This window comes from Dunckerocampus dactyliophorus, chromosome 5, assembly GCF_027744805.1.
Source record: "Dunckerocampus dactyliophorus isolate RoL2022-P2 chromosome 5, RoL_Ddac_1.1, whole genome shotgun sequence".
NCBI lineage: Eukaryota > Metazoa > Chordata > Actinopteri > Syngnathiformes > Syngnathidae > Dunckerocampus > Dunckerocampus dactyliophorus.
The window spans coordinates 13,853,129-13,874,588 of NC_072823.1; the positions used below are offsets into that span (position 1 = coordinate 13,853,129).

General features: G+C 42.5%; 1 protein-coding gene across 1 annotated transcript in view; it reads left to right on the forward strand.

Moving 5' to 3' along the window:
- The first annotated feature begins 2,627 nt into the window (after positions 1 to 2,627).
- Positions 2,628 to 21,460, forward strand: part of LOC129181098 (mucin-2-like) — a 29,432-nt gene continuing 10,599 nt past the window's right edge. Inside the window, exons 1-26 of the mRNA XM_054775806.1 lie at positions 2,628 to 2,643; positions 2,973 to 3,228; positions 3,302 to 3,416; positions 4,019 to 4,109; positions 4,186 to 4,319; positions 4,404 to 4,625; positions 5,063 to 5,183; positions 7,007 to 7,121; positions 7,194 to 7,332; positions 7,438 to 7,551; positions 7,631 to 7,700; positions 7,797 to 7,934; positions 9,667 to 9,831; positions 9,940 to 10,034; positions 10,116 to 10,242; positions 10,577 to 10,832; positions 12,619 to 12,671; positions 12,748 to 12,851; positions 12,974 to 13,125; positions 13,677 to 13,815; positions 13,976 to 14,086; positions 14,180 to 14,359; positions 14,538 to 14,777; positions 14,864 to 15,020; positions 15,203 to 15,331; positions 15,526 to 17,547. Of these exons, the coding sequence (XP_054631781.1) occupies positions 2,628 to 2,643; positions 2,973 to 3,228; positions 3,302 to 3,416; positions 4,019 to 4,109; positions 4,186 to 4,319; positions 4,404 to 4,625; positions 5,063 to 5,183; positions 7,007 to 7,121; positions 7,194 to 7,332; positions 7,438 to 7,551; positions 7,631 to 7,700; positions 7,797 to 7,934; positions 9,667 to 9,831; positions 9,940 to 10,034; positions 10,116 to 10,242; positions 10,577 to 10,832; positions 12,619 to 12,671; positions 12,748 to 12,851; positions 12,974 to 13,125; positions 13,677 to 13,815; positions 13,976 to 14,086; positions 14,180 to 14,359; positions 14,538 to 14,777; positions 14,864 to 15,020; positions 15,203 to 15,331; positions 15,526 to 17,547 (5,461 nt within the window). The remainder of the gene's footprint in view (positions 2,644 to 2,972; positions 3,229 to 3,301; positions 3,417 to 4,018; positions 4,110 to 4,185; positions 4,320 to 4,403; positions 4,626 to 5,062; positions 5,184 to 7,006; positions 7,122 to 7,193; positions 7,333 to 7,437; positions 7,552 to 7,630; positions 7,701 to 7,796; positions 7,935 to 9,666; positions 9,832 to 9,939; positions 10,035 to 10,115; positions 10,243 to 10,576; positions 10,833 to 12,618; positions 12,672 to 12,747; positions 12,852 to 12,973; positions 13,126 to 13,676; positions 13,816 to 13,975; positions 14,087 to 14,179; positions 14,360 to 14,537; positions 14,778 to 14,863; positions 15,021 to 15,202; positions 15,332 to 15,525; positions 17,548 to 21,460) is intronic.

The window sequence follows — 21,460 nt, forward strand, 5'->3', positions numbered from 1 at the left end:
GGAAAATACTCCTAAACTCAAATTATTAAGCGGATAAGAGATGCGTCACAGAAGCAGTCCCTTCCATTCAAACCTCTCCACCAGAATGGTCTCAAAGACCTTCAGGAAGAAGCTTGACAAAAAAGAGACCACAATTGGCAAAATATTTCGGAAATGGAAGAAATACAAGTTAACAGTCAATCACCATATCTCTGGAGCTCCATGCAAGATTTCACTTTGTGGGGTAAGGATAATTCTGAGAAAGGTGAAAGACCAAGCCAGAGCCTGGACAGAGTCACCATGGAAAACCATGGTAACAAAGTTCGCTGTAATAAATTGAGATCCTGCAGTGGCCGCAAAGTCCCCCTGCTCAAGAAAGTACATACATGTCAGTCTGAAGTTTACTAATGAATACCTGAATGACTCAATTGAGCTCTTTAGCATCACTTCAACTGAACGTATTTGAGGCGGTTTCTCTGAGTACTTGGCCTGAGGTGTGTGCAACCCTGGTGATCTACAACAAGAAACATCTGACCTTTGTGCTTACCAGCAAGGGTTTCTACGAGGTAGAAGTATGAAGTAATGTTTTCCATTGGGATCAAATACTTATTTCCCTCAATCAAATACAAATAAACGTATAACCTTTATTTAATGTTATTTTTAGGAGATTTTTTTTTACATTCTGTCACTCTCAGTTACAACTTTATGGACAGTTCATATTTTTGTAAGATGGTAAACTTTCAAAATCAGCAGAGGATCAATTACATACAGCATTTTAAACCAAATAACCATATCGAATCAAATAGGTAACATTTGTTTGCTCTCCGCAACTTGGCTATGACTGCCTAGTAACATTTAATAAGTATATTGTCATGTCAGAGAAAACACTTTTGTGTTTTCCTACTTAAGTTGTTTCAAGTATTTGACAATTCTATTGAACAGGAAACAAGTGTTGAAAGTTTATCTTAATTAAATCAACATGAGATGCAAAGTCATGAATTGTCCACACGCTAATCAAAACTATTTAGCCGACTCTACTGTCCTCCCTTAGTCAACACAATAAATGCTGTCAGTCAAGAATAACTACACACATCTTCATCATGCAGCTGTCCAGTGGTAGGAGTGGTGCCAAACCCTGTTTGCACTTGGAGGAGCTTCCACTAAATCACTATTTGGGAACATGCATAGTAACTGTTTGTTTTTAAGAACTAATCACTGATAAAACACATGAATAAACATTTTATAAGCTTAGTGTGCATGATGCGATGTATAAAAAGTAAGCATCAAGTAAGGACTGAGCATCCTCTTAATAATACTAATAGATGTATGCATCCAGCCGCAGGTCTCTTACATCTAATGGTAATCTAAAGTAATGGTTAAAATTATTTAGAGTTGTCTTTTTTTCCACTCAATTCAATGAATTGATCACATACACAGGTATACATTGTGTACCGTGAAATGCTTCAGACCGGTGCAGTTGAAAAAAAATATAAACAAAAATAAATTGTATATTGTGCAAGTTGGATGTACAATACAGTATGTAAACAGAATGTGCAAAATACAAATTGTATTTTTTTGGTTTGTGCAGTTATTAAACATGCTTTATCTGTTCCATATGATCAAAGAATAGACGGGCACAAAGAGAGAGCTTGATAAATCACTTCAAACCAATAATCGATTAAAAATTTGAATCAAGGTTAGTAGATTCGTTTTTTTTCGTAGTGAACTTGCGCTGAATCACAAATTCTATTTAGATATTTTCACATGAGTAATGCAAGAGAAGACAATTATGCATGGTTAGACAAATGGTTCTGCTTTTATTGTCTTAAATCAGTGCTCTCCAACGTTTTTTCTTGTGAGTTACTTTTATGAAATGAAAATGGCCAAGAGCTACAAATTTTTCTAACATTTATTTTCATAGCTTATTTCAACCCAAACAAACCGAATATACTTGTTTTAGCAGAACATTAACAATCCATCCATCCATCCATCCATCCATCTTCTATGCCGCTCATCCTCACTAGGTATGTATCCTCGCAGGTATGCTGAAGCCTATTCCAGCTGACTTCGGGCACATATAGACAATCAACCATCCACTTTCACATTCATACCTATGGACTATTTAGAGTTGCCAATTATCCTCACATGCATGTTTGCATGCATGCAATGTGGGAGGAAACCGGAGTACCCGGAGAAAACCCCCACACACGCACGGGGAGAACATGCAAACTCCACACAGAGATGCCCGACGGTGATTCGAACCCAGGTCTTCCCGATGCTTTAATGTACGCCAGGGGTCATTTACTGTTTTTGCAGCACAGAAGTTTAACATTTTAGAAAACAATACATCAGGTCTCTCAAAGGCATGCAGCAAAATGTGTTTCGCCTGAAGACTAAAAGGCCATTCAGAAATGAAGGTCTTTTATCAGGATTGTGTTCACTTTCAATATCAACTATACTTGATAAAGAGCTTTGGCCTTAATGTTGAATTCATGTATATTTATTAGATTATTTATTATTAAAGGACAATAATCTATAGGTTTAGGGATTGAAGGTAATTTTGACAACATCAATTGACAAAATCAATGATTTCAGGTACCTCTCCAGCCAAAATCTCTGTATTGATCTACAAGCATATTTACTCAATGATGTCAGAAGGAGGATGTAAGTATCATATTGGACTAGCTAAAGACGTCAGACATCCATTCAACACGTTTTCCATGTGGTGGCAATAAAACTTCCCTCAAAGAAGGTGTGATCAAATTGAGCAGTGGCGATATAAAGAACTACTGAGAAGGGTCAGTGTCTATTACCTGCCTTGGTGATAGGAGGTCCACTGTGGCAGTCATGAGGTGTAAATGTGTGGGCTTGTTTTTCCTTATTTTGTCTGTTGTTACTGACGTTCATGCCAGACTTGGTAAGACCAACAAAACACATTGTTAGAACTGAAAATGACAAAATATGCTTACCGCATTTTTTCCCATCTGGTTTAGTGCGCAACCATGTCAGCAGCATCTGCAGCACATGGGGCAGAGAGCACTTCAAGACGTTTGACGGTGATGTATACCAGTTCTCTGGCGCGTGCGAATACAACCTGGCCTCAGACTGCCACATGTCCATGCAGGAGTTCTCAGTGCACATAAGGAGGGAGCAGAACAATGGGAACCCGACTGTCCGCTACGTCGTGGTCTCCATCAATGACCTTGCCTTCCATCTCACAAAGGAAGTGGTCACTGTTAACGACCAACCGTACGTAAAGAGCCCAAAAGAATTTTGCACTATTTTTCTGATATTTCCCATTACAAGATGTAATCTTTTTTAGGGTATCAATGCCATACTATAATGGTGGAGTACAAGTGGAAAATAATGCTGTCTACATCAAACTGCAGTCTAAAGTTGGCCTCGTTGTCATGTGGAATGGTGATGATGCTGTCATGGTAAAGATGCTGCCGTCTAACTAACATTTTTAGATCATCTAACCCAGAATATAACAAAAAATGTTTGTAGTACATTACAAGCCTTTCATAATTTCATCATTCATATTTTTTTATGAATTTGCTTAATCTTTGAGTTACTGTATTGAAGACAAACCTTCAAGACCTATTGTTGATATTTCTTTGATGACTCTGCTTCACTGATCATCATTATCTTAAAGTGAGCATCACACTCCTCCTTTTATTTTTTAACTCGCCCAACCTATGAACAAATTTTCTTTAAACGGGTGTCGCGGATGCATCTCTCCAGGTCCTTGATATGTGTGAGTAACAGGAAGAAAAGCTTAGATTTGCTTGGGGATGAGTTTGATTTTATATAATATATATACTGTGTTTATATTTTATGTGATATAAGATGATCAGACTATTTTCTCATGAAAAAATACTTCTATTTGGGTGAATACGTAGCTGGGAAAAGTCAGGATCGTAGTGAAGTATTATAGTGAAGTTTAAGTTAGAAATGATCCAAATATGCCCTGCAAAAGGCTACAACCACGGAGAGATTACAAAACTTATGATTCAATATTTCCCCTTTGTGTTTGTAGGTGGAGGTTGATCGTGACTATGCTAATCGCACTTGTGGACTCTGTGGTGACTACAATGGTGTTCCTGTCTACAATGAGTTGATTTACAGTGGTGGGTTTATGAAACAATGCATCAGGACAATCGAAGGTCTTCTCAAAATTGACAAAATTAATATTTTAATTTGCAGATCGAATAATTAGCCACATTGAATTTGGCAACAACCAAAAAGTTCATCATTTGAATGAAGACTGTGAAGACACCTTTGAGGAGTATGGAGAACCGCTTGATGATGTGCCACTCGTAGATTCTTGCGAAGAGTTTGTGAGTTTTGTGTTGCCTTGTGTTATCAATAGTGACATACCATTCGACACGCACGTAACTAACCCATCTTTGTTTATCTTTTAGAAAAACAATTGCACCCAAATGCTTCTTTCAGAGTCCTGGAGCCCCTGCACCCGAGTTATTGACCCTGCGCCATACGTGAAGGCTTGTGTTCAGGACATGTGTGGCTGCAACAACCGCACAAATAACTTTTGTGTCTGCAGCACACTTTCCGAGTTCTCTCGACAGTGTTCCCACGCCGGCGGACAGCCTCCCAACTGGAGAACACCACAATTCTGTGGTATTGTTTAAATTCCTTTTATTTTATTCTCTAATCAAACGTTTACATTAAAGATAGTGGGGAACCAACCACTAAAATAGACTTCATACCAGGAAAACAACACTATGTCTTACTGTTTAATATGCTTTTACTTCCAAATCTTTGAATATCAATATCAATCTTACAGGCTCAAATGGTAAGAATATATCACTTACTATTTATTATTAAACTCAATCGTTATTATCAAAGACATAAATATTAGTTTTAAAGACAGAGTTAGAAGTCAGATCAGATCAATTCTATTCGCCATGACCACACTCATCGATCTGAGTTTTTTTAATGTGATTTAACATGCAGAACTGACAATACACAACTGCCTAATCAAGGAGAAAATGCAGTCACTTTCAGTACTGTGCGATACATCGCATTAAACCACCATGCTTTCTTTCTCTTTACAGCCAAGCAGTGCCCATACAACATGGTGTACGAGGAGAGTGGTTCTCCATGCATGGACACGTGCACGCACCTGGACACAAGTTCACTGTGTGAGGACCACAGAATGGACGGCTGCTTTTGTCCTCCTGGTCAGTGCACATTTGAAAACAAATTGTAAAAAAAAAAAAAACAGCAGTTGTATAAGAAATTTACAGTTTGGGTCCACATCCAATAACTTGTACCTATATACAGTTGTTTGAAATGATGATTTTGGAATCTGCAGTTGTTTAGAAACGGCTTTCCGAAATTGTGCATATCCACAATTTTTCTTCTTATATGTTCGCTTATTTCTTTGGACTTTTTCAATGTTCTGTGTATTGGTCAAGCTAATGGGTGTTGTCAAACAAGCAAACTGTCTTTTTTTATACTGGCGGTGGTCACCTGCACAATCCGGCACTGTTCAAACCAAACCTCACTAAATGAGAGTTGAGCGGTGCTGTCTGACGAGCTAAAAGCCCAGGCTGTCAACATTTCATCCAGCATGGCTCTTAAGGCATCAGGGAGTGAGGTTTACCAATGTACTCTTGCACAGCACACCAGCTGTCATCAGTTACACATGTAAAGAGAAACTACGTCTTGCAGTCAGTCATGATCATTCATAAGTTAACAGAGCTTGGCCTCGCCTGGTGTATGTATGTGCAGTATATATTTCAGCCTGCAGTTATGACGGAGGTGTCCAAATCTTTTGCGCGGATGGATGCAGAGGCCACTTAATTTTGTTTAAAAAGCTTCAAAAAGTTCTCTTATAATAGTCCCTCATTTATCACAATCAGGAGAGTATTTAGTCACTGAGGGGCCCAAGGCAAACCCAGTCATTGGGGCGTGCCTGTGAATACTCTTCTTCATCCAGGTCAGGTATTCTCAGGGCATTGAATCGATTGCAGCCTTTCATCCGAGCAGGCTTCATCAGTTCATACTCAAAGACTAAGTGGGACACACACCAGTCAGACTAGATAGGACAGCTGTAGTCTGACAGTCATTTGGGCCCAGCATGCACTGCACTGACAAAAGTTTATTCTCACCTCAACACAAGGTCTTCAATGTGAATTTGCTTTTATTTGCTTTAATTTGCTTTTTACATTGCCACATTTATATACCCCCCCCAAAACCCATTTTAAATATCGATGTTTATCATCTACTGAAAAGTGTGAATATGAGAAAATTCTCAAATTTCCTGAGCTAGGCGATGTCCTTAAAATTCTCCTGGGGGAATATTACTACCTAACTAGTGAATCATCTCAACGCTTTTACTGTGATTGATAAGAACCTTGAAGGGATAGCTTGGATTTTTTGCCATGCAGTTGCATGACATCCCCGTCAGCAATGTAGTGCATCAACAGTGACTTACACCCCACTTCGTGCCATGAGCCGAGTTCTGGTCGGATTTTGGTGATGAGGAACGTATTTCTAGTTAATTGATGGGGTCACTTAAGAGTTTGGCTTCTCAAAACAATATGCGTTCAAAAGAGTATGACATTTGCATCCTAAAAAATCATAAAAGTCAGACCTCTCAATCGCTCGACCTTATTTTCTCTCAGTTCGTATCACTAGGTGGCTGTCGCCTGTCCATTGTTGTGTATGTGTTGCACAGCGGATGACAACTGCTACAACGGGAGACTCTCGCGTCGCACCAGTCTTCATCCACGCATGTAAACACTGTGGAACACATACACAACAATGGACAGGCGACAGCACGTAGTGATACAAAATGGCTCCGCATAAATGGCTCCCAAACTGCACTTTGGACCCACCTGATGTGTCTGACCCTGTGTGGAATAGAGAACATTGAGAACTTGAGCACTGAGAACTTGAGCGCATAATTCTTAAAATGAATATGACATTCATGACCATGATGAGTTTATGTAAACTTCTGACGACAACTGTATATTTCCCTAATTTGTATACTTTGTAGGAACTGTGTTTGATGACATTTCCATGAGAGGGTGCATCGCTCAATCTGAATGTCAGTGCAAGCACGATAGAATCTACAACTCCAGCGAGGGCTACCAACACGACAAGGAGATATGGTAACTAAAATATTTCTCACTATATTATGTAATTGTCTAGATTGTGTATTTAAGTTATTTTTGTTATCCCAGCACTTGTTTTCAGGGCAGATGGTCTTGTCAGTATCTGGAGACACCAGCTACATGTGCAGTGGAGGAGGGCTCACATGTAACCACCTTTGATGGGAAATCTTACACCTTCCACGGAGATTGTTTTTACACACTAGCCAAGGTGGAAAGCAAGGTGAATGAAGAATGAAGTCACTTGCAGAGAATATGCTGCAACTAGTCAACTGTTGTGACATTAATCACATTTAAATGTGCATGTATTTTCCAGGATATATCAAGTCCAAAGTTTACCATCCAGGTCCAGTTGGCACCTTGTACAAACCAAGAGTTTGACACTTGTCTCAAGGCCCTGAAAATCCTGCTTAACAATGACAGAAACAATGTGAGTTGAAGCGTGTCGGTTAAGGCTTGTGCGTGCTGTTGTCTGCATCATTAAAATAAATAATCGGGTTTCTGTTCAGGTACTGATGTTCATTTCTGATGGGACAGTAAAGCAGAACCAACAATCCATCACTTTGCCGTACCAAACAGGTGGATCAAACAATCCAAAGCTGGTCTTTATTTTGTGCCCTCTTGTCATCAAATGACACTATTGACACTGTTGTTTGTTTTGTGTTAACTTAAAAGGGGATATCAACATATTCCACGCGTCGTCTTTTCACATCTTGCTCGACACCTCTTTTGGGTTGCAAATTCAAATCCAGCATGTGCCTCTCATGCAAGTTTATGTCAGGCTGGAGCCGAGTTACAAGGGGAAGACACGTGGTGAGTTTTACATTTGTTCAAGTTCTGAAAATGATGTCAGCGCTGAACTAGAATATTATGATTTCTCTTGTTTCTTTAATAAGATTTACATAGTATAACCTGAATGATGAGCAATCATTATGATATTTGGTTCTCGAGTTGGTGCTGGACACTTTATCATCTACACAAATGACTGTGGTTCACTACAATTGTTTTGTTTAAATCATCTATTACCAAGAAGTTATTGGACAGTTTTGATTGACACAGCCAGAAAGGTATTCTTTTACCGTATATCCAATATGAAACTAAGATTTGTGCAACTGCTGCATCACTTATACGTATCACTTATACTTTCAGGATCCTAAACCTAATCTAAAACAATCACATAAGATGTGTTTATTTTGTCTTTTCCTTTTTTTGTGATCTGTTTATACCCACCACTGCAAAAAGTGTAATTTTTTTTTTAACTAAATATTATTTTTGTAAAGGTAGGACTTAGGCAGCTTTCGGCTGACATATTTGGCATAATAAAATTATTTTTGTTGAAAATACTGTTCTGTAAGGCTGTCTTCGACTAAGGATTTTCATAGTCAAATCCGATTTGCTGGGTTTTGTCCACAGTCGACTAATATATAGCACCGCTAATGACGATCCTTACCTTTTATGTAGAGACACAGAAAGCAATTCATATGTGTGCACAGTCCTCCGCCTCTGTTCTTGTCGGTTTCAGCCGCTGTTATCATTCCGAAGTGTTTGGCAGTCGGCTACCTCAATAGCTTTGTCCAGAACACCGCTGTTTAGTCGGGTCTCGTCCAAAAGTCTCTTACTGTGAGTGATATGGAGTCGTAACTCATCCATTTTATTAAGTAAAGACCGCACATTAGTGAGGAAAATGCTCGGTAAGGAGAGTGTGCAGTGCTAGCTTGAGCTTAGCTCGTATTCCTTCTCGCCTTTGTTTACATTCTTGACTTCGCTAGTAAGCACTTCTGCCTGGCTGCGTGGTGTGTGTAGACTCCGGTACTCTGGAAAGCTCAGGGATGAATTGAAAATCTGTGATAATAACGTTGTTAAACCAGACCCAATATGAGCAAAAATAATAACAGCAAAACTGCAAATCTGGAAGAGATGCTGGGCTTCGCTGTGTGTACGCGCCACCACCTTGCGTAAGTTTAGGTCTTCTGTTTAATACACATGGCAATTCTTTAATAACACAAATTAGGCTGAATTTGTTTCAAAATAGGCTATTTCTAACAAAAACAAAGATATTCTATGTAAAAATTTATGCTCATGGGCTCCCCCATGTAGTCAAAATGGTACAATCTTGATTTTCATATGATTCGACTGTGAGATTGATAGTTAAATCAGACTCCTCTGAATCGAATAGTCGACTATTCTAAGACACCTCTACTGTTCTGCACTACTCGAAAAAATAAATATAAATTATATAAATACAGCGGAGCCTCGCTTTCGCATGACCCAATTTTTGTATGATTAGGTGTTCATCAAAATTTTTTGCCAAAATTGTGCCTCTTGTTTTTTTTTGTAAACATTTTTAGGTGTCTGGAACAGATTAATTGGATATATATTATTTCCTCTGACATTTTGGAACAAATTAGCAACAAAAACTGAGGTACCACTGCAATTGTGCATCATGCATCATTATTACATGTACATTGTTTCTATCGTGACCAAGCTGGCATCAAGGCAGAGAGGCCTGGAAATGTTATTCATTTAATTTCATTTATTTCAACAGGTTTATGTGGCAACTACAACCTTGCCTTGTATGACGACTTTAAGACTCCTCAGGGGATTGTTGAAGGAACGGCGACAATGTTTAGTAACACCTGGAAGGCGAACCTCATGTGTCGAGACACAAGGGAGAGACTTGATGACCCCTGTTCTCTTAGCATTGAAAACGGTAGACATTTACATCTTATTTACATGTATAACTATTGTGCGTATGGCAATTTGTTCTATTTCAAGCTATTTGTGATCATAAGTGCTATTGTTTTTCATACATTTTCAGAGTTGTACGCCAAACATTGGTGCGCCTTGCTGTTACGTCCAAATAGCACCTTTGAACAGTGCCATTCATTTGTGGATCCTGATGTTTACTACAAGGTACAGTCAAGTCCTTTGTTTAAAACCATGCATTTTTTGGAATTGCAAACTTGGCTTCACACTGTGTGTTGTTTTATGCAGCGCTGCACCTATGCCAGCTGCAACTGTGACAAGAGTGAAGCCTGCCTGTGTGCTGTCTTCTCTTCCTATGCCCGAGCCTGTGCATCTAAGGGAGTCTTCTTGACGGACTGGAGGGCAAATGTTTGCGGTAAGGACTTGTAGTTTGATACACTACTTGTATACAGCCCCTGTTTTATTATTACAGTCCAGCATTAGCTGGACTACATGCTGTTTTTCTACGAACAGTATGTACTGTAACTCCTATTTCCTCCAGAAAAATGTCAAATCCTACCTTTGTCTGCGCTATTTCTTGAGAATTACAATTCAGTTAAGGACCATGATCTGACCATACTTCCCCCCACCCTCTTCCAAATGTAGTGCTGGGAACCATTTTGGGTCCCAGGACAATATTTCTTGGGGATGTTCGTTCTGGGAGGGCAGTCTCCCATAAAGTAACCTTTCTTTGCTTCTTCACTAAACAGACAAGTACACAAAGAGCTGCCCAGCATCTCAGATTTTCTCATACAAGCATCAACGCTGCGAGCTGACTTGTAGATCACTGAGTTCAACACTGCAGACTTGCTCCTCTGACTTCCTGCCTGTGGATGGCTGCTCCTGCCCTGAGGGTCAATACCTAAATGAATATGGCGTCTGCATCCCCAAAGAGAAATGTCCCTGTTATCACAATGAGGCCTTCATCAAGCCTGGGAAGTCCATCAACATCAAAGACGAGCACTGGTTAGTTGGTTAAATAAAAGACTACCGTAAATTCCGATGTATAAACCGCACCGGTGTATAAGCCGCAGGTGTGCACGTCATAAAATGGGATAGTTGGTGCACAGAAAGATTTTTAAAACTTTTAATAAAATAAATGAGCGCCAGACAGTGGGGCAACACTACAAATTAACAGTGCAGAAGCGTACACAGCTAGTTAAAAACAGTTCCGAATAGTGCATGTAACATACAGTAGATAACAATGATGTGAACGGTTGCGTTCATCGCAGTTGTAGTTTGTCACCACATAATACAATCTAGACATTATTGTCAGTGTTGGTATACATTTTTTCCAAAGCTCAGAATTACTATTGCAACAACACATCATCAATATGGTAAAAGTAATCTGTCGCATGACGGTCTAATCCCAGATCACGTTCCCTATTAGTGGGTGAACAATCCAACGCATGGTGCATCCGTGTCGGAATTGAACAGCGTCCTAATTCCGTTAAAACGTTGTCGGCTCTCTCTCTCTCTTTTGGTGAGCTGTGCCGTCCTTCAACTGGCAGTAGTCCTACACGAAGCAGCCATGTTTCCTTGTCTTGAAAGCCAAATCCATTGACATCCATCCATGTTGTATGCCGCTTATCCTCAAATCCATTGCATTTAACTTGAAAGCGGCATCAATTTCATTTCTTTGTGTCTGTTCTATGATGGAAGCTTGTCACTACCGGGTTGGCACCGTGAATGTGCATGACGCGTCAACATTCCAGTACAGTAGGTTGGTGCGACCTGCCATAAACAAGAAGAAGAAGGTCTACAGCCAGTCATATCTTTTCAGTAGTCAGTAGTGAGATGTATAGATACTTTTTTCATCGCCAAGAGAACAACACGGCATTTAATGATTTGTTTTATATGCTTGTATCTGTATTTCTATTTATTGATGTAGGGGTAGGCCAATTGTCATTGGGGGTATGTGAATTAAAAATTAAAAATAATTAGGGTTCTGTCGCGTCCTGGTTTGAGCTGTCGAAAGGTTGACCCCCGGTGTGCAGAGATGAGGCGATGGCTTGCAAAAAATAAGTTATTTAATGGTGCACAAAAGGAGTAACAAAAAGCGACAGAGGGAGAAGCTCTGTGGGAGAAATAACATGTACTAAGAAGTACAGGTAAGTCCAGTCTTTAGGTAACAGCTCCCGTGCGGAGACGAGGAGCAATGGCATGAAGTGCAACAACAAAATCAATAATGAACCAGCGCCGCACATTCGAACGCGCTGGCCTTTTATCCGCCATAAATGTTGATTGGCCACAGGTGCGCGGCCACCAGGTGAGAAGCGGCTGCCTCTTCCTCCACGGAGAAGGCACAGCCCGCCAAAATAAGAGCGCAGGACAGGGAACACTTGTTCCCGTCCTGCAGAACGTCACAGGTTCAAAGTTTGAGAAAAAAGTAGCGGCTTATTGACGGTATATATTGATAATTTTTGGGGGGTTCAGAGACAACACTAAGTTTTCACAACATGCCCATTATCTCCATTGAGAAGTAGTGTACAAACACGCTGTATCATTTGAAGGGATGTGTTTTTTTTTGCTACCATATTTTGCTGCATGAGTGGAATAGAATATTGGAAACACCTCCCCAGCATGATGAAGTGCTATTATCTCTCTGACAGCGTCATCACACCAATTGCTATTGTAAATGTGCAATTCTGAATACATCTCTAGTATGTGATCTCTACATTTATACAGTCACTAAATTGCTTATTTTGTTAGTACCTTTGTTACATTCTAAATCGCTCGTGTCTTTATTTAGTGTGTGCAGGAATGGGGTGCTTCATTGCCACTCTTGGAGAGCACGCTCATCAAGTATGTTGATTCGTCCATTGATACAAGCATTTGGTTGAAGATGTACAATACAAAGCTTTCAACCTGCTTTTTACAGCATGCCCTCCACACAAAGTGTTCTTCAACTGCTCGAATGCTGGCTCAGGAGAACTTGGAGTCCAATGTGCACCTTCTTGTTTAAATCTGGATAGCGATGATTGTGTGAGTTGTTTTTTTTTTATGCCATCATGCCTAAGGCTACGTCTCAATCAGGTCAAACACAGAGAGCAAAATCACTCTCGACTACTCTTTTTTTTTTTCACCGCTGTGATATTTCTTTGCAGGACTCCAGCGAGTGTGAATCCGGCTGTCAGTGTCCTCTTGGCCTTTTTGACGATGGCAAAGGTTTCTGTGTGGAAAAATCGGATTGTCCATGTCAGCATAATGGACAAATCTATGCCTCTGGAACGCAAATTCCTAATCAGTGCAACATGTGGTATGGGCTTGTTTTTACTGTACAGTATATATGGTGACATTTTTTAAAGGTGCTGTCCCTCTTCGACTCCAAATTACACTTTTTAAACCAAAAAATGTGAGAACACCATCGGCAAGCATATGTTACCAATGTTGGTTGGAAGGAAGAGGCAAAAAAGTCAGTCTATATTTGTCACAATTTTAAGTTAAACTTTGTAAAAAAAAATTGTGATTGCCCTTCATGGCTTTCACTCACCGCCTCATATACGCGTGCATGTCCGTAGCATGTGCACATACACAACATCAGTCTCAGAGAAGGTCTCGGTCTCTTACGATAGGTTATACATTCAATAATACCAAAATTTGTCAGCTAAACTTTGCCAAATCACTATCATTAGCTGACAACAAGCATGACTTGTGTGTGTGTGTTACGGGGGGCGTAGCTTGCAATGGCAGAGCAGGAAGAGGACAGACAATTTGAAAATTAGCTCCCCGCATGCAGTACCTACTCATGGCAGACAGCACCTTTAATCACAGTATTAATAGCACTTATGTTTACGGTTTGTAATCCAGCACTTGCAAAAGCGGAAAATGGAATTGCACAGAGGAAAAATGCTCAGGAACGTGCATTATTTATGGAAGTGGCCATTACAGTACATTTGATCAGCGATCATATGCGTTTCAAGGAGACTGCAGCTATGTTGCAATCAAGGTAAGTAGAGGTTAATATTACAGATGTAAATGGAATGTTGAAATAATCCATATTAACATCAGTGTTTTTCAAAAAACGGAACTTGAATGATATTGGCAAAATATTGGCAAGGTTTCCTGTGCCTGGAATCATGCTAATAATAATGTGTCTCTCTTTTAAGAACAAATGTGGCAATAAAACAGCACAGGACAACATTGGAGTCATTACAGAGAATGTACCGTGTGGCTCTACAGGTACCACATGCTCCAAAACTGTCCGAATCCAGTTGGGGGTAAGAAGCGTCTAGCGTTTACTGTATGCACTCAATGCACTGTACATGTGATAAACAAATGTACATAAAATATATATTTCCTTAATATTGCAGCGAATGGAAATTAAACTATCAAAAGGAAAATATGAAGAGGTGGACCTAGGACAGGGCAGTCAAATAAATTACAAGATAAGGAAGGTTGGCATGTATCTGGTCATAGAATCTGCTATTGGAGTAGCAGTCATGTGGGATCGCAAAACAACTGTCCGCATCCTCTTGGAACGTCAACACGGTGTAAGTTACATTTTAATTACTAACCTAGCTTCTAGTTCAAATTAATATATTTTTTTTATATGTCATTCATTATACGATATGTTAGAGATATTAATACTTGTTGTCTTAGTTGGAGTACTAATCTGAAATAGAACAATTGTGCAAATGAACCAAGTGACTCGTTTGTTTGGCTGAGCAGGGAGAAGTATGTGGCCTGTGTGGAGATTTTGATGGCAATGGACAGAATGACTTCACTACTCAGAACCAACTTTTAGTGAGCAGTGCTTTAGAATTTGCCAACAGCTGGAAAACCAGCAGCAGTTGCCCAAACGTGGGAGCAAACACTGATCCTTGTGTCGCAAAACCAAGCCGACATCACTGGGCCAAAATGATGTGCAGCATTATACATGGAGAAACATTCAAACAATGTCACAATAAGGTAATGACCAATTTTGGCATGATGATCGCAATCGCACAATCCGTTCCGATTTTATTTCTAATTGGGTATGCGATTTTCGTGACCAGGTGGATCCACAGCCCTATTATGAGAACTGTGTGAAAGACTCATGTGCATGTGACACCGGAGGCGACTGTGAATGTTTTTGTACTGCAGTTGCAGCTTATGCTCAGGCTTGCAATGAGGCCGGTGTGTGTGTGGCATGGAGAACACCAGATATCTGTCGTAAGTGGAAAAAAACCAAACAAAGATGGGATGTGATCATAAACTGTTCAAAGTTTTGACATTAATTACAGTTTTTGCATTTCTTATTTTTACATGAGAAACAAAGAGTAATGTTTTCACTCCAGATTTAGGTCAGCATTTACAATACTTACAAATATGCTATATATTTGCTTTCCTTCTAGCTGCCTTCTGTGATTACTACAACAACCCACATGAATGCAGGTGGCATTATAACCCATGTCATCAACCATGTTACAAAACCTGCTTAAATCCAGAGGGAATTTGTAGCAACCCCTTACCACAACTGGAGGGTAAGATCCGACAGCAATCTTTATGAATATGCCAGAAAATTGGATGATGCATTGACGTTTGTATAGATGGAAAATTGTGTGTAATGTTGGTACTGCTAGTATTTTCCCTTCATTTCAACTACACATTTCATTTTTATAGAAATAGCTTTCGCTTAAATAATCAAATAAAGATGGTTTTGGTATTGTTTTTCCAGGTTGTTACCCCGTGTGCCCGGAAGATAAGCCCATATTTGATGAGGAACACCAGATATGTGTCGAGGAATGTGAAGGTTGCTTTTACAATGGGACAAGATATGATGAATATGAAGTTATTTATAATGTGACTGACAACTTAGGAATGTGCTACTATGCAATATGTATAAATGCAACAGTGATATTTGGAAATGAGACCTGCTCCACCACAACAGTGCCTCCTACAACAACCTCTACTCCTGTGACTGAATCTTCTACGACAATTGAAGGACCAACTACCATCTACACAAAACCTACAGCCTCACCAACAGGACCTCCCACTACCACTGAGGAATTAACCACAACAACACAATCAACTACTCTATCAACAACACCTGTCAAGACCACTGAAAAGCTGACCACAGTCACAAAGTCTACACCTCAGACAGAAACTACAAGTAGGGAGCCAACCACAACCATGATATCGACCACGCCACAAACGGAGCCTCCAACGACAACTGAAGAAAAAACCACCACAAAATCAACATCCCAACCAACAGAACCGCCCACAACAACTGAAGTTCCAAGCACTACGCCGAAACCATTCACAACAACACCCATTGCAAGTTCAACCACCACAATATGTGTTACTGGAACAGAACCACCTCCAAACACGACTGAAGGAGCAACCACCACGACAACAAAATCGACAATACCCCCAACAACACCTAAAACTACAAATGAGGGCGAAACCACCACGATCACAAAATTTACTTCATCATCATCAGTACCCACCTCTACGACTCAAGGCCAAAAGACCACAACGATATCTGCTACCACAACGTCCACGACATTTGAGGAACCTGTAACTGGAACCACAGAAAGCCCGGGTACTGGCCCTGTTGTTAGCAACATTACAACACCATCCAAATTTCCCAACACAACAACTGAAGGTCCCACTGTGACTACACGATCTACCACCACATCAGCAGGACTCACCACAACAACCGAAGGTCCCACCACAACAACAAAATTTACCACCACACCATCAGCACCCACCACAACAACTGAAGGTCCCACAACTACAACACAATCTACCACCACATCAGCAGGACCCACCACAACAACTGAAGGTCCCACGTCAACAATAAAATTAACAACCACACCAGTAGGACCCACCACAACAACCGAAGGTCCCACTACGACAACAAAATCTACCAACACACCAGCAGGACCCACCACAACAACTGAAGGTCCCACAACTACAACACAATCTACTACCACACCAGCAAGACCCACCACAACAACTGAAGGTCCCACTACAACAATAAAATCTACCACCACACCAGCAGGACCCACCACAACAACTGAAGGACCCACTACGACAACAGGATCTACCATCACACCAGCAGGACCCACAACAACAACGATTGGTCCCACAACTACAACGCAATCTAGTACCACACCAGCAGGACCCACCACAACAACTGAAGGTCCCACTTCAACAATAAAATCAACAACCACACCATCAGTACCCACCACAACAACCGAAGGTCCCACTACGACAACAAAATCCACCACCACACCAGCAGGACCCACCACCACAACCGAAGGTCCCACAACAACACAGTCTACGACCACACCAGCAAGACCCACCACAACAACTAAAGGTCCCACTACAACAATAAAATCAACAACCACACCAGCAGGACCCACCACAACAACTGAAGGTCCCACTACGACAACAGAATTTCCTCCCACACCAGCAGGACCCACCACAACAACTGAAGGACCCACTACGACAACACGATCTACCACCACACCAGCAGGACCCACCACAACAACTGTAGCTCTCACAACTACAACACAATCTACTTCCACACCAGCAGGACCCACCACAACAACACGATCTACCACCACACCAGCAGGACCAACCACAACAACTGTAGGTCCCACAACTACAACACAATCTACTACCACACCATCAGGACCCACCACAACAACTGAAGGTCCCACTACGACAACAGAGTCTACCACCACACCAGCAGGACCCACCACAACAACTGAAGGTCCCACTACGACAACAAAATCAACAACCACACCAGCAGGACCCACCACAACAACTGAAGGTCCCACTACGACAACAAAATCAACAACCACACCAGCAGGACCCACCACAACAACTGAAGGTCTCACTACGACAACACGATCTACCACCACACCAGCAGGACCCACCACAACAACTGAAGGTCCCACTACGACAACAAAATCAACAACCACACCAGCAGGATCCACCACAACAACTGAAGGTCCCACTTCAACAATAAAATCAACAACCACACCAGCAGGACCCACGACAACAACTGAAGGTCCCACTACGACAACAAAATCTACCACCACACCAGCAGGACCCACCACAACAACTGAAGGTCCCACTACGACAACAGAGTCTACCACCACACCAGCAGGACCCACCACAACAACTGTAGGTCCCACAACTACAACACAATCTACTACCACATCAGTAGGACCCTCCACAACAACTGAAGGTCCCACGACGACACCAAAATCAACAACCACACCAGCAGGACCCACCACAACAACTGAAGGTCCCACTACGACAGCACGATCGACTACCACCTCAGCAGGACCCACCACAACAACCGAAGGTCCCACTTCAACAATAAAATCAACAACCACACCAGCAGGACCCACGACAACAACTGAAGGTCCCACTACGACAACACGATCTACCACCACACCAGCAGGACCCACTACAACAACTGAAGGTCCCACTACGACAACAAAATCTACCACCACACCAGCAGGACCCACCACAACAACTGAAGGTCCCACAACTACAACACAATCTACTACCACACCAGCAGGACCCACCACAACAACTGAAGGTCCCACTACGACAGCACGATCGACTACCACCTCAGCAGGACCCACCACAACAACCGAAGGTCCCACTTCAACAATAAAATCAACAACCACACCAGCAGGACCCACGACAACAACTGAAGGTCCCACTACGACAACAAAATCTACCACCACACCAGCAGGACCCACCACAACAACTGAAGGTCCCACTACGACAACAGAGTCTACCACCACCCCAGCAGGACCCACCACAACAACTGAAGGTCCCACTACGACAACAAAATCAACAACCACACCAGCAGGACCCACCACAACAACTGAAGGTCCCACTACGACAACACGATCTACCACCACACCAGCAGGACCCACTACAACAACTGAAGGTCCCACTACGACAACAAAATCTACCACCACACCAGCAGGACCCACCACAACAACTGAAGGTCCCACAACTACAACACAATCTACTACCACACCAGCAGGACCCACCACAACAACCCAAGGTCCCACTACGACAGTAAAATCTACAACAACATCAGCAGGACCCACCACAACAACTGAAGGTCCCACTTCAACAATAAAATCAACAACCACAGCAGCAGGACCCACCACAACAACTGAAGGACCCACGACGACAACACGATCTACCACCACACCAGCAGGACCCACCACAACAACTGTAGGTCCCACAACTACAACACAATCTACTACCACACCAGCAGGACCCACCACAACAACCCAAGGTCCCACTACGACAGTAAAATCTACAACAACATCAGCAGGACCCACCACAACAACTGAAGGTCCCACAACTACAACACAATCTACTACCACACCAGCAAGACCCACCACAACAACTGAAGGTCCCACTACAACAATAAAATCAACAACCACACCATCAGTACCCACCACAACAACCGAAGGTCCCACTACGACAACAAAATCCACCACCACACCAGCAGGACCCACCACCACAACCGAAGGTCCCACAACAACACAGTCTACGACCACACCAGCAAGACCCACCACAACAACTGAAGGTCCCACTTCAACAATAAAATCAACAACCACACCAGCAGGACCCACCACAACAACTGAAGGTCCCACAACTACAACACAATCTACTACCACACCAGCAGGACCCACCACAACAACCCAAGGTCCCACTACGACAGTAAAATCTACAACAACATCAGCAGGACCCACCACAACAACTGAAGGTCCCACAACAACACAGTCTACGACCACACCAGCAAGACCCACCACAACAACTAAAGGTCCCACTACAACAATAAAATCAACAACCACACCAGCAGGACCCACCACAACAACTGAAGGTCCCACTACGACAACAGAATTTCCTCCCACACCAGCAGGACCCACCACAACAACTGAAGGACCCACTACGACAACACGATCTACCACCACACCAGCAGGACCCACCACAACAACTGAAGGTCCCACTACGACAACAGAGTCTACCACCACCCCAGCAGGACCCACCACAACAACTGAAGGTCCCACTACGACAACAAAATCTACCACCACACCAGCAGGACCCACCACAACAACTGAAGGTCCCACTACGACAACAGAGTCTACCACCACCCCAGCAGGACCCACCACAACAACTGAAGGTCCCACTACGACAACAAAATCAACAACCACACCAGCAAGACCCACCACAACAACTGAAGGTCCCACTACGACAACACGATCTACCACCACACCAGCAGGACCCACTACAACAACTGAAGGTCCCACTACGACAACAAAATCTACCACCACACCAGCAGAACCCACCACAACAACTGAAGGTCCCACAACTACAACACAATCTACTACCACACCAGCAGGACCCACCACAACAACCCAAGGTCCCACTACGACAGTAAAATCTACAACAACATCAGCAGGACCCACCACAACAACTGAAGGTCCCACAACTACAACACAATCTACTACCACACCAGCAAGACCCACCACAACAACTGAAGGTCCCACTACAACAATAAAATCAACAACCACACCATCAGTACCCACCACAACAACCGAAGGTCCCACTACGACAACAAAATCCACCACCACACCAGCAGGACCCACCACCACAACCGAAGGTCCCACAACAACACAGTCTACGACCACACCAGCAAGACCCACCACAACAACTGAAGGTCCCACTTCAACAATAAAATCAACAACCACACCAGCAGGACCCACCACAACAACTGAAGGTCCCACAACTACAACACAATCTACTACCACACCAGCAGGACCCACCACAACAACCCAAGGTCCCACTACGACAGTAAAATCTACAACAACATCAGCAGGACCCACCACAACAACTGAAGGTCCCACAACAACACAGTCTACGACCACACCAGCAAGACCCACCACAACAACTAAAGGTCCCACTACAACAATAAAATCAACAACCACACCAGCAGGACCCACCACAACAACTGAAGGTCCCACTACGACAACAGAATTTCCTCCCACACCAGCAGGACCCACCACAACAACTGAAGGACCCACTACGACAACACGATCTACCACCACACCAGCAGGACCCACCACAACAACTGTAGCTCTCACAACTACAACACAATCTACTTCCACACCAGCAGGACCCACCACAACAACACGATCTACCACCACACCAGCAGGACCAACCACAACAACTGTAGGTCCCACAACTACAACACAATCTACTACCACACCATCAGGACCCACCACAACAACTGAAGGTCCCACTACGACAACAGAGTCTACCACCACACCAGCAGGACCCACCACAACAACTGAAGGTCCCACTACGACACCAAAATCAACAACCACACCAGCAGGACCCACCACAACAACTGAAGGTCCCACTACGACAACAAAATCAACAACCACACCAGCAGGACCCACCACAACAACTGAAGGTCTCACTACGACAACACGATCTACCAACACACCAGCAGGACCCACCACAACAACTGAAGGTCCCACTACGACAACAAAATCAACAACCACACCAGCAGGATCCACCACAACAACTGAAGGTCCCACTTCAACAATAAAATC